The sequence below is a fragment of the Phacochoerus africanus genome, chromosome 7 (assembly GCF_016906955.1).
Source record: "Phacochoerus africanus isolate WHEZ1 chromosome 7, ROS_Pafr_v1, whole genome shotgun sequence".
Classification (NCBI taxonomy): domain Eukaryota; kingdom Metazoa; phylum Chordata; class Mammalia; order Artiodactyla; family Suidae; genus Phacochoerus; species Phacochoerus africanus.
In genome coordinates this window covers 79,296,448-79,310,780 of record NC_062550.1, presented here as the reverse complement: position 1 = coordinate 79,310,780, position 14,333 = coordinate 79,296,448, and the positions used below count along the sequence as shown (strand labels likewise).

General features: G+C 38.5%; 1 protein-coding gene across 4 annotated transcripts in view; it reads left to right on the top strand.

Annotated features, from left to right (window-relative positions):
• The window catches only part of NELL2 (neural EGFL like 2), a 388,134-nt gene that overhangs the window by 363,631 nt on the left and 10,170 nt on the right, over positions 1-14,333 (top strand). For all 4 annotated transcript variants that reach the window (XM_047788021.1, XM_047788020.1, XM_047788022.1 and 1 more), the window contains 3 exons: positions 9,417-9,610; positions 11,373-11,549; positions 13,613-13,837. In XM_047788021.1, coding sequence (XP_047643977.1) covers positions 9,417-9,610; positions 11,373-11,549; positions 13,613-13,837 — 596 coding nt within the window. The remainder of the gene's footprint in view (positions 1-9,416; positions 9,611-11,372; positions 11,550-13,612; positions 13,838-14,333) is intronic.

The following is a 14,333-nucleotide window of genomic DNA, read 5'->3' as shown; positions in this document are numbered from 1 at the left end:
AAGGGGAGAGGATTACCCAAGAGTGTGGCTATTAAATGGTGAGGGTCACTGGGGGCCATCTTATAAACTGCCTTTTACAAGGGCCCTCAGCATTGCCCAGCATTCCTGTTTTATTGCCTTGGTGACTTTCCTTTAAAACTCTCTCACACAATCATTTCATACCTTCTCCAGTCTCCTCATATTGTTGATACCACTTCCTTTCTCCTCTTTCTGTGTTCATATCTCTGCTTCTTATTTAACTGAGAAAAGAGAAGTACATACTTTTCCACTGGGAACTATGTTGGTTCACTCTCATTTACACATCTGTGAATCTTGCTTTCCCTCCCTCCTGTTTCTTTTTTTTTCTTTTTTTTTGGGGGGGAGGGGGTTGTTGTCTTTCCTAGGGCTGCACCTGCAGCATATGGAAGTTCCCAGGCTAGGGGCCTAATCGGAGCTGTAGCCACCAGCCTATACCACAGCCACAGCAATGTGGGATCCAAGCCTCATCTGCGACCTACACCACAGCTCACGGCAATGCCAGATCCTTAACCCACTGAGCGAGGCCAGGGATGGAACCTGCAACCTCATGGTTCCTAGTCGGATTCGTTAGCCATTGAGCCACGACAGGAACTCCCCTACTGTTTCGATGAATGAAGTTTCTTGTCTCCTGTCGCAGATCAAACTTTCTGTTGTACCTTACACCTCCCCTACTTGAGGTCTTTGCCCTCGTACCATCCACCCTCTCTTTCATATCAAAAGCACTCTTCCTACTGCATCATTCTCATCAGTAAACAAACAGCCTGAAGTAGCACCCAAATTTATAAGAGAACAAAAATAAACAAAAAGTAACTTCCCTTGACATCACCTAGTTCTTCAAAGAGTTCTCTTATTTTCCTGCTCCCTTTTATTTACTTTTTTTCCTTTTTATGGCTGCATCTGTGGCACATGGAAGTTCCCGGGCGAGGGGTCAAATTATAGCTGCAACTACAGGCCTACATCACAGCCATAGCAACACCAGATCCCGGCTGCATCTGTGACCTACTCCACAGCTTACAGCACCATCGGATCCTTAACTCACTGAACAAGGCCTGGGATCAAACTGCATCTGCATAGACACTATGTCAAGTTATCAATCCTCTGAACCACAGTGGGAACTCTTGCCTGCTCCGTTTCAGAATAAAACTCTTTGAAAGAGTGTTCTGTACTTGCTCTCTCCACCTTCTTGATTCCAGTGAGGCTCTGGCCCCAGTGCTCCAGTGACAGCTTTCCTTCCAACAGGACTCACAACTTCCATCTTGCCAAATCCACTGGTCCATGACTGTCTCCTTGCTTGACAGCTCAGGCCTTGGACCTAATTGACCACTGCTTCCTCATGAAAGACTTTTTCACTTGGCTGTAAGGACATCCCTCCCTCCTGGCTTTCTCTTGCCCTCAGACCTCTCCTTTCACTCTCCCAAGAGCTACATGTTCCAATGTCCCAGGGCTCTTGTCAGTCTTCTCTATCCATTCTCGATCCCCAAATTAACCAGTTCTATAGTTTAAAATTACGCATGTCTATCCCTAATTCAGACATTTCCTTAGCTGCTTATTCATATCAAGTTGCCTGCTAGGTATCTCAGCTTGGATTTCTTTTTTTCTTTTCTTTTCTTTCTTTCCTTTTTTTTTTAAACCACACCTGTGGCATGTAGAAGTTCCCAGGCTAGGGATGGAACCGTGCCACAGAGAGACAACCCTGGATCCTTAACCCACTATGCCACAAGTGAACTCCTAAACTTAGATTTCTTATGGACAACTCACACGTCATGACTAAAATGGAACTCCCGGAGTTCCCGTCGTGGCACAGTGGTTAAAAAAATCCGACTAGGAACCATGAGGTTGCAGGTTCAATCCCTGGCCTTGCTCAGTGGGTTAAGGATCTGGCGTTGCCGTGAGCTGTGGTGTGGGTTGCAGACGCAGCTCGGATCCCGCGTTGCTGTGGCTGTGGTGTAGACCGGTGGCTACAGCTCCGATTAGACCCCAGCCTGGGAATCTCCATATGCTGCGGGAGTGGCCCTAGAAAAGGCAAAAAGACAAAAAAAATTAAAAAATTAAAAAATAAAATGGAACTCCTGACTTACTCCCTAACTCCGAGTTGCCTAAACACGGTTGCCCAGACCAACTTATTGGAGTCATTGTTTCTTTTCTTTAAACTTCATACGCAAAACATCAGCAAGTCTCATGATTTCAGTTTTCAAAATATATTCCCAATCTGACTACGTCTTACCATGTCTATTCTAACCTAATGTTGGTCTAAGTCATAGAGTCTTTTTACTAGAGCACTCAGAATGATCTTCTAGATCTCAAGTTAAAGCACCTTACTCCTCTGTTCAAACTCCAGAGTAAAATACGAACCTTAACAATGGTATATGAGATCCTATTGTGGTTCGACGGGTTAAGAACCTGACTAGTATCCATGAGGATGTGGGTTCCATCCCTGGTCTCACTCAGTGGGTTAAGGATCCGGCATTGCAACAAGCTGCCGCATTGGTCACAGATGTGGCTCAGATCCAGCATTGCCGTGGCTTAGTGTAGGCAGGCAGCTGCAGCTCCGATTTGACCACTAGCCTGGAAACTTCCATATGCTGCAGATGCAGCACTAAAATGAAAAACAAAAACAGTGGTTTACAAGGACCCACATGATATGGGTACTCGGTTTTCTTGCCATTTCTCAAATATACCAAACTGGTTCCCTTTTCATGTGTTGTTCTTTATGTTTAGAATGATCTTCCCCCATATCTTTGCCTTCTTCTTTGATTTAAAGTTATTACTCTAAAGTGGTTTCTCCTGGACTCCTCACTCAAAATAGCATCCTACACTTTTAATATCACTGAAGTGACACCATTCACTTACCTTGCTTCACTTTTCCTTGTATAAATTATAAGTTCTCCTGAAATGATTGTATTATTGTTTACTGGCTTTTACGTGCTATGCAATGCAAATTTCAAGAGTAATAGATTTTGTTCGCTTGTCAGTCACCAATGCCTAGAACAATATTTGGCACATAGTAGATGTTATATTTATGTATCTAATTAAGATAATTGAGGTGGATAATACATAGATGATAGATAGAAATATAGATAGGTAGTATTTTAAAGTAGGTTAGGAAAAGAATTAAATTTATAGTGTGATTTACAATAATTAGGTAGTATGTTAGAAGTAAAGATATATATATACGATAGCATTCAGGACAAAACGGCAAAACATAATTAGTGAATTCATTACTGTTCAAAAAGTCACAAGAAAAATTAAACTAGCTGTTCAAATAATACATCATAAAAATGAATGCGGGCAATCTGTGAAATGCCTGTGCAGAAAAAGCTTTTTGAGGAAATCCCATAAATACAGAAACAATTGGAAATCTTATTTTTTTGAAAAAGACCCAATTTTGGAAAGATGATTCCACTGTTATCTTCCAACAGAATTTACAATGTTTATCAGAAAAATCTACTACTCTTTCAGAAGACAGGGTGCTCTGAAGGATCTTTTAAAAGAACCAACCCATATTATATAAAAGAGAACCATAATGCTTTTTTTAACAACTATCTATTTACTGCAATTTCAGTGATTTGTAGAATTGTAATATTAGTATTTAGCAGGATGCAATTTTAAGAGTATGGTTATATTTTAGAAGGTTCCATTTTTCTTCTTCTGGTGGAAAGAAAAAAGCATATCAAAGTGGACAAAACCACAGTAGTAGGTTTATAATTATTCTGAAGTATAATATTCATACTTGAAGATGTGAATGCATAACTGTGCACTGTTTCACTACTTTTTTAGGCTGTGTAATCTACAACAAACATGTTTATAAGCTTCAGTCATGCAAAGTGTAAGCAAGGGTACCATTTCCTTTGTCTATATCATCATTTCTAACATGCCCCAAACTTGTCTCTCTCTGAGAATAAAGCCCAGTATTTTCCAAGAATATTTTATTTTCATGCCCACATTTCCCTGTATTGCTTTAATTTTTGGGTTATCTTTATGCTTGGTGGAATTTTTTTAAACTTGTATGACCAAAAATAATTTATGCAGTAGCATCTTTTGAGCATTATGTTTAAGCCAAATGCTATCAATTATTAATTTAAAGAAAAGGATGAAAATGAAATTAATCAACTCAAAAGTAGTTACTGAATACATGCACAGATTCCTTGAAGTACCTTACCAGGCATCAGCTGTATTGCATATATAAAAGAGGTATAGTCACTGTTCTCAGGTTGTAGTAGAGATAAAATATACACAGTGACAACTGTCATGCAAGATAGAAAGAGGTGAGTTTCTCAATATAGGAGAAAGCTACCACGTTGAAAATGATGAACACATAAGAAAAATATAAATTCAGAGCTATAAGGAAATGAAAGCAATTATTTCCTATTGGGATCAAGAAAGGATTGAGTATCTAGCAGTTGTTTCAGGACCTAAGTATGATGTGGTTCTTGGCAAGATGAGGTAGGGAGAATATGGACAAAGGAAATAGCTTTAAATGCCTTTCTAAGTTTGAACTTGAGTCTGAAGGTCTATTTTTCAGAAAGGGAATGATGAAAGTGCATCTCCACCAAATCCCTATTTTGACCCAGTCCTAGTTTCTGACCTGCACAGACCCATATATCCAGTGACCTACTGGACAGCTCTACCTGGAAGCTCAGAGGAAAGTGTATTTCAATATGCCTTAAACTGACTCATATTTTTCCTCGTCCATGACACCTACTTCCACTCCCCAGCAGAATCTTGCTCTTCTTTCTATAAATAGCTTCAATGAAATTTTCCAAGCCTGAAATCTAAACATCATTCAGGACCCCTTCCTCTCCCTAATCTTTGCAGCCAACAAATCACTAAATGGCATTATCTTCATTGTTTCTCTGAATTGTTTTTTCTTTCTGTGCATCTCCACTGCTGCTACTCAGCACAGTATACCTAAGAGCACAGACTTAGACCCTGATAGCTGATGTTTCTATATGGACTCTATACTTACTGTGTAACCTTGGGAAAGTTATGCAACATTCCTAGGCCTTAATTTCCTGATATGTTATACAATAGGGATAATAATTGTAACTTTCATGGTTAGGGTTAGGGTTAAACAAGTCATTATATGAAAGCACTTAAAATTTGATATATACCAACCACTATATAAGTGTGCTTTTATTACAGGACCATGTCTAGCTTAAAATACTGAACAGCCTATGGCTTGATATCCTGGCTTTATGTTGCAATCCATTTAATTCCCTCTTCCAAAATGAAGCCACAGCAATCTTTCTTTCTTTCTTTCTGTCTGTCTGTCTGTCTGACTGTCTTCCTTTCTTTCTTTTTCTCTTTATGACGATACCTGCGGCATAGGGAAGTTCGCAGACTAGAAGTCGAATCAGAGCTGCAGCTGGGGGCCTACGCCACAGCCATGGCAATATGGATTCAAGCCACATCTGTGACCTACATCACAGCTTGGGGCGATACTGGATTCTGAACCCACTAAGCAAGACCAGGGATCAAACCCACATCCTCACAGAGACACCAGGTCTTTAACACACTGAGCCACAATGGGAACTCCCAGAATCTTTCTAAAATAGATATCTGATTATAACTTTTTTTGAAATTCCCAAAATGCCATTTTATTTTCTTTATGATAAGGCTAAAATTTCTTATAACGTGGCTTAACTGAGCCCTGAGAACCTCCTCAACTCCATATCTGCCCACTCTGCTCTCTCTGGACATTCCAGTTCATACCAACATTTCTGATCCTCTAACACATCTTTTATTTTTAATCTTCTTTTTTTCCTTTTTCACCGCCCTGAAGCATATGAAGTTCCTGGGCTAGGGATCAGATCCAAGCCACAGTTGCAACCTAAGCAGCTGTGGTAATGCTGGATCCTTAACCCACTGTGCCAAGCCAGGGATCGAACCTGCGTCCCAGTGCTCCCTAGATGCCACTGCCACCAATCCCATTGTGCCACAGTGGGAACTCCCTTATCTTTTTTTTTAATTGAAGTGTAATTGATTTACAATGTTGTGTTAGTTTCAGGTATACAGCAAAGTGATTCAGATATATATATATATACTTTTTCCAATTCTTTTTGTGCATGGTGTTAAGAAGTATTCTAATTTCATTCTTTTACATGTGGCTGTCCAGTTTTCCCAGCACCACTTATTGAATGGGCTGTGTTTTCTCCATTGTATATTCTTGCCTCCTTTGTCATAGATTAGTTGACTGTATGTGCGTGGGTTTAATTCTGGGATTTTTTCAAATTCTTTTCCCTTATAGGTTATTATAAAATATTGAGTATGGTTCCCTATGCTGTACAGTAGGTCCTTGTGGCATCCACTTTATATATAGTAGTGTGTGTATGTTAATCCCAAACTCTTAATTTATCCCTCTCTCCCCCATCCTCTTTGATAACCATAAGTTTGTTTTCTATGTCTATGGTTCTGTTTCTGTTTTGTATATAAGTTCATTTGCTGATCCTGTAACACATCTTGATGGCTCTGAACTTTGGGCCTTCAGACACACGCATACCTCTGGCTAAACCACTCTATCTCCTCCTCTTGACTTGGCTAAGTCTTATTCATAATTTAATTGCCCCACCTGGAGAATGTGTATGTGGGCAGGAGAAAGATCCGGAAAGAGCTACCAATGTGATAGGAAGCAAGTGAAGGAAATTTATCAGGGAGAGGGACTGAACCATGTTAAAGCTGCTGCTTAGCTCAAATCAGATGGAAACTGAGACTTTACCACGGCTTTGGCAACTTTATTCAATCACTCACTAAAGGAGTTATAAATATTTTTAAAGTTTTAAAGTATTTCTATATACTATAGTAGGCTTTTCAAAGCAGACTATACACTCTGTGTGTATTTAATGTAGTGATCTTACATGATGATAAAACTACATGTAAAAATGAATTCCAAAATTCTATACTATTCTTCAACTGAGAATAATCTCTGCACTGGGAAACCCAGTTTAGATAATAAGCAGGAAAAGTAAGATGAGTTCAGATTAATTTAAATCTCATTGGACATCAAAGGGTAATAGTCCATTATGAGGATTCTGCCTACGTATTTCTCCAGGTATGACAAGTACATACGAGTTGTCAGCAACTTTTTACTCTATTTCTTTAATGTAAGTGTACTTTATTTAAGAGTGCATATTTTCTTTGTACCTGAACATCTTCACTTCTTTGTCTTTTGCATCAAATCCAAGGACCCTGTATGCCTTCAACCAATTAAAAAAAAAAAAAAGAAAGAAAGAAAAAAAAACCGTTAGCAGAGCTTTTATTTTAAATGTCAGGCCATATGAAGTGACTTTAAAAAATCCAGCCATTGCCATGAATGGAATAATATCCTTATATTGTCAGATATTTAAAGGGTTAATATACAAATACATATGTATAAATGTAGTAAGTATTAAAAGAGTAGTAAGAGGTGTTTATAGAATTTGTGATCAGAGAGATCAAATAACTACAGTTAATGTTTTTCCTGCTTACTAAAATTCCTAATTATAAGAATAATGGGAGACAAATGTCAACTCATCAAAGATTCCTTATTATCATGAATAGACCAGGTGTAGATCTGCTTTATAAAATTAAATTGCCATTACCAAGAGAAAAATTTTTATGATGTTTCTTTGTATATAAACATATATATATATGTTATACACACACACACACACACACACACACATATATATATATATAAATATCAATGTAGTCTTAAAAGTTTTAGTATATCCTGGGGTTCCTGTTGTGGCGCAGTGGTTAACGAATCCGACTAGGAACCATGAGGTTGTGGGTTTGATCCCAGCCCTTACTCAGTGGGTTAACGATCTGGCGTTGCTGTGAGCTGTGGTGTAGGTCGCAGACACGGCTCGGATCCTGTGTTGCTGTGGCTCTGGCGTAGGCTGGCAGCTACAGCTCCGATTTGACCCCTAGCCTGGGAACCTCCATGTGCCGTGGGAGCAGCCCAAAGAAATGGCAAAAAGACAAAAAAAAAAAAAGTTTTAGTATATCCACATGCTGGCTAGAAGTTCTTTTTTTTGAGCATAGTCTTTAATTATAAACAGTATTATTCTTGACAAATCAAGCTATAATAAATTTTACTGTAGTTATAATAGAAACCTTTTTGGCTATTATCTCAATTCATTGGTTTTGTTGATATGAGAACTACTAAAAATCAAAGTACATAGAAATAATCAAGTAATTTATTTTCAGAAATGTATATTTGACACAACATAAGCATTTAAGAATTTAAATGTGGCTAAAATATAATCTTGACTAGTCCATATACCCAAAAATGATGAAATGAAACCATTTAAGGAAGATAGTTACTAAACTCTGTCTTTATAATTTTGAAGGAAAATTGGTGTGCAGTTTCCAGAGTTTTTAACCTATACATTCCATCATCTCTCTAATTCGCTTTTCCTGGTGTGATTTAATTCTTTCTTTCTTGACCTTTACTCAGAGGAAATAGATGAAATAGGAAATAACTCCTTACTGCCATTCATACGATATCCCTGAAATGTATTTTGCCTTGTGACCTTTAAATGATGGGGATAAAGAGAATGGATCACATGTCCTCGTTTGGACCTGATCTCTGGGTCAACATGTGTTTGCTTTTCATCTATATGAAAATGCGCTAGGCTGTGATTGCCATGGGGATAGGTGAGGTTGGGTGAAGAGTGGGCAGTTGCCAGTTGAGTCAGGCAGAAGACGAAACGATGATCTGAAATGGCAAAGTTTAGAAGTGGGGGGGATTCTTTGTGAGAGAGGTGGTAATTGCTTTTGGTCATTTGCCATTCCATGAGTGAGGGGCAGGGTTCAAGAACAGTGTAAAAATGCCTGAGCTGTTAAGGGAAGAACACTTGGGCACACACTGGCAAGAGCTTACAGTGGGTGGGTGACGTGGCTGAGAGAACGGGGCTCGATATTGAATAAAAATGCCTCAGGGGTCCCATAACAGTTCATCTCCCACTAAAAGAGGATTTTCTATAAGCACCATTTTAGCATTGAGGATAATTTCCCCAATTAAAAAACAAAACAAAAAACAAAACAAGAAAAACATAGGCACTTTCAGAATTTCCCACTGCAAAACTGTGTGTGTTTGATAAATTGAGCCCTATTCCTAACTTTCAAAAAGGATAAATATTTCATAAAGCCTAATGGTATTTACAGAGATATAAAAGTTGAAAATCTAGCCAAGGTTATTTGGTGTTTGAAATCAAGCGTGATAATATTTTTCCTGTGAAATCTCCAGATCATTAACATTGCTTTAGTCAGCATTAATAGGAAATGCATGCCAGGATGATGAAAATTAATTTACAGTTGAATGCTTTATGTCAGGAGACAACTTGCCGGATCGTGGTTGTTGGAAACTGAGCATTTTCTAAGCACATTGCCTGCTTGCTGCCTTTTCTTGGCTGTAGATATCGATGAGTGTGGGACCGGGAGGCACAGCTGTGCCAATGATACCATTTGCTTTAACTTGGATGGTGGATATGATTGCCGATGTCCTCATGGAAAGAATTGCACAGGGGACTGTGTTCATGATGGAAAAATTAAGCACAGTGGTCAGATTTGGGTGTTGGAAAATGACCGATGCTCTGTGTGCTCATGTCAGGTTGGTATAAATAAAACATTTTAACCATGTTGATCGAGGTGTAATTGGCATATATTTCAAGTGTACAGCTTGATGAACTTAAACAAACTTAGACAGATGCAAACATACACTTGACCACCGCACAAATAATAGAACATTTTTATCTACCCAAAATGTTACCTCTGTCCTTTCTTTTTCTTAAATTTTTTAATTAAAGTGGTTGATTTGCGATGTTGTGCCATCTTCTGCTGTATAACCAAGTGACCCAGTCATACATATATATATATATATATAAGGGCATGTGTGTATATATATATATATATATATACACACATGCCCTTTCTAATATTTTCTTCCATCATGGTTTATCCCAAGAGACTGGACGTAGTTCCCTGTGCTGTACAGTAGGACTTCATTGTTTAACCATTTTAAATTTAATAGTTGCCTCTGTCCTTTCTAAGTTGGTCCCATACCCTTAGCCTCAAGCAAACACTGCTTCCAGTTACTATAGATTAGATTTGTATTGTCTAGAGCCTCATGGAAGTGAATCCATATAACACAGTTGGCTTTCTGTGTCTGCAGGTTACACATCCACAGATTCAACCAGCTTTGGATCAAAAATATTTGGAAAAAAATTCCAGAAAGTTCCAAAGAAGTAAAACTTTCCCCTGCACTGGCAACTATTTACATAGCATTCACATTGTATGAGATATTTCAGGTCATATAGAGATGACTTAAAGAATGTGCAAATCCTAGACCATTTTATGTAAGGGACTTGAGCATCCCTGGTTTTTGATTAGCACAGGTGTGCATACTCTTTTGCATCTGGCTTTCTCTCAGCATTATATTTTGACATTCATTTATATTCATTAGATGTATAAGTAACCATTTCTTTTTATTCCTGAAGAGTATTCCAGTGTATGGAAATACCGCAATTTGTTTATCTATTCACATGATAAAATTGTGCTTCTAACTATGCTAATGTTTCTATAGTCACAATATCATATTTGAGTGAATGCATAAATGAAGCTAACATGGACATACTATGGCTTGCAAGTGAAAAATATCTATTTGGGTTATATTTCAATTTTAGAGAGGTATTCTGTTATGTGTAACCAGTTGATAATAGACATTTAAATTATAGTTGAATGAATAATATCAAAGAGTCAGCTATCATTAAAGAAATTGATAACAACTTGTACAAAAACAAAAGGTTAGAATATTCTAGAAACTTAATAATATGTCAAACATATTGACTAACTGCTAAATATAAACATTCAGGCCCTCACACGAAACAAAATTTGGTTAGTATTCAAATTACTGTACTAATAAACAAGTACACATATATTTATATGTATATATACACAGATTTATTTATGTGTAAGGGCCTTGCAGTGGTTATTGTATTGTACTGGTTTTTTTTCCTAACAAATTTATTTCCAATCAAGTCATTTAAAGAGTAATGTCTGGAAAGAAAATTGGAAGCTCTCCAACTTGGATAATTTCTATGTGTTAGCTACAAAATGGAATTTTTAAAAAAATCAATTTATTGTGTAAACAGCATGAGTATCTCAACTTCCAAATCAACATCTGAAATTTTATATGCATGTACATACATATACATACATATACGTATATAATACATACATATAATACATATATAATGTGTGTGTGTGTGTGTGTGTGTGTGTGTGTGTGTGTGTGTGTGTACACATGTACATATGATGTTAGTATATTGAGAAATGGAGGGTTTGGGTAACTGCTTTCCTTCCTTGTCACACAGAATGGATTTGTAATGTGTCGACGGATGGTCTGTGACTGTGAGAATCCCACAGTTGATCTTTTCTGCTGCCCTGAATGTGACCCAAGGCTGAGCAGTCAGTGCCTCCATCAAAATGGGGAAATCTTATACAACAGCGGTGACACCTGGGTCCAGAATTGCCAGCAGTGCCGCTGCTTGGTAAGTTTAGCCACATGAAGTTCAGGAAATGAAACATTTAAGCCCAGAATCTAAACAGGAAAGCAGCCTTGCTCTGCCCCCATCCCCACCTATGTTCAGTACCTGGCCATAGTGTTGGCAGTTATAAAAGTGGTCCTGGTTAGAATGACAAAGCGATGGTTATGTATTCAAGACCGGAGAAGGCATATCTGGGGCTGGTTGTGGGCCACCATGATGTTAGCCTTTCGTGACTCTCTCCAGAGCTCCTGACTTCCCAGTCCCATTACTCTAGACTTAGAGGCAGTTTATGAACAGAGCAGTGGCATTCAAAAAAATCATTTTTCCCAAGTAGATCTTTTGTTAATGCATTTCTGTCAATTATGCTCAGACTTAAGAAAACAAAAGCAAAAGTAAAAAGAAAGTCATGCTTCTTTTTCCTTCTAAAGATTGTTCCTGTCAATGTCATTCTGGTGGACATCATTTTACACATAATGTGGATAAGCAATAAACACATTAGAATATTAGAATTAAATGTATATATTTATGAAACTTCTACTGGAAAGAACAGGCAAAAAAGAAAACAAAAACTTGATAAGGAAAACACAAATCATTTTTTTTCATTTGACCGAATTTCTTTTTTTCTTTCTAGTGGTATAAATGAAAAGAAAAACTTGTCTATGTGTTTTTATATAAGCAAGTTTCACAGTGCTGCTTTTAAAGTTAGGCGAGTTTCCTTTCTATCTGTGTGAGGATATTTTTAAAGCAATGCTTTTTTGTTGCTTCCTTTTTATACTTTCAACCCCAAAATCAATTGAAAGAGCAAGGTCAGTTTCTGTGCCTGAAGGCTGCTTTCATCTCCAAGATCATGAGATTCAGAATTATGAAGAAAATAAGGAAGCAGGTGGGAACCAAATTTTAAAAAGATCCGATTCACACAATTTTCCCATGTGGAATTAGAAAAGACTGAAATAGGGAGTTCCCGTCGTGGCGCAGTGGTTAACGAATCCGGCTAGGAACCATGAGGTTGCGGGTTCGGTCCCTGCCCTTGCTCAGTGGGTTAACGATCCGGCGTTGCCGTGAGCTGTGGTGTAGGTTGCAGACGCGGCTCGGATCCCAAGTTGCTGTGGCTCTGGCGTAGGCCGGTGGCTATAGCTCCAATTAGACCCCTAGCCTGGGAACCTCCATATGCCGCGGGAGCGGCCCAAGAAATAGCAACAACAACAACAACAACAACAACAACAGTAACAACAACAAAAAAGACAAAAAAAAAAAGAAAAGACTGAAATCATTTCCTAGTTTGGTTTTGTTTCATTTTTTTTCCAAAGTCCCTACACCAAGAAACATATGAATGAACAAAGGAAAACTGTCAAATTTTCTTCATATTTCTGTTATTTTCTTCTAAGGGGACAAAACTTTCTTTCTGCAGAAGGGAATAAATGAGAAATTAGGGGAAAAAAAGACCAAAAGAATGAAAAAAAAAATTTCATATTCAAAAAGCTAAGTAAAAACCTCATCTGTAGTAAACAATTCTCCTTTGGCATGAGAAAGAAAGGAGCATACAAATTCGATTGTTTTAAGAGAAAGGGTTTTTAGGAGTTCCCGTCGTGGCGCAGCAGAAACGAATCTGACTAGGAAACCATGAGGTTGCAGGTTCTATCTCTGGCCTCTCTCAGTGGGTTAAGGATCCGGCATTGCCGTGAGCTGTGGTGTAGTTCACAGACACGGCTCAGATCCTGAGTAGCTGTGGCGTAGACCAGCGGCTGGAGCTCCGATTAGACCCCTAGCCTGGGAACCTCCATATGCCAGGGGTGCGGCCCTGAAAAGGACAAAAAAAAGAGAGAGAAAGGAAAGGATTTTGTTCTTGTTTAACCCCTGAAAAGAGTTTTAAAATCCATGTGCAGTATAGATCTCAGCTCTCTGATAGGGCTTTTGTGGATTCCCTACACATTCATGGCTGTGACGGTCTGAGAATTAATGTCCATCCAATAAATTGAGTATTCCATAAACACTGCCCCTCTCTTCCTCCCTCCCTCCACAACTTCCTTCTCCCTCCTTCTGCCCTTGGGCATCTGCTTTCCTTACAGCAAGGGGAAGTCGACTGTTGGCCCCTGCCATGCCCAGAGGTGGAGTGTGAATTCAGTGTCCTCCCAGAGAATGAGTGCTGCCCTCGCTGTGTCACCGACCCTTGCCAAGCTGACACCATCCGCAATGACATCACCAAAACTTGCCTGGACGAGATGAATGTGGTTCGCTTCACTGGGTCCTCTTGGATCAAACATGGTACTGAGTGTACTCTCTGCCAGTGCAAGGTAAAGCCTGTTATAGTCAAGTAGGGTGCACTTGGCCAGCTGCACCCAGGATTCACAGATATTAATGTGCTTAACCTGGCCAGTGGAAAGCATCTTCTTTGCCATTTACTGTTCAGAGATGGGAGGCGGGCCACTCTGCTTTATTAGTGCCAGGGCTGACTGTCATATGCCTCCTCTGATACATATTAAGAGAGAAGGAAGTGCTTGGTCAAAAAAAAAAAAAATAATAAGTGTATCACCAGTTACTTATATCACAGAGCAGAAAGAACCATGTAAATTGCCCTAAAGTATCTAACTGTACACATCTGAAAGAAAAAAAAATACAAAAAAAAATAAAACCCTACAACAACAAAATTCATGTTTCTTTCATGACAGAAGACAATATTATTTTATTGATTTTTATCTGGCCTTTTATGAGATAAGATATATCAATGAAGTAAACATATTAGGTTTTCCAAAGTGAAAATCAATATGGTGAAAATGGGGATGTTTCTTG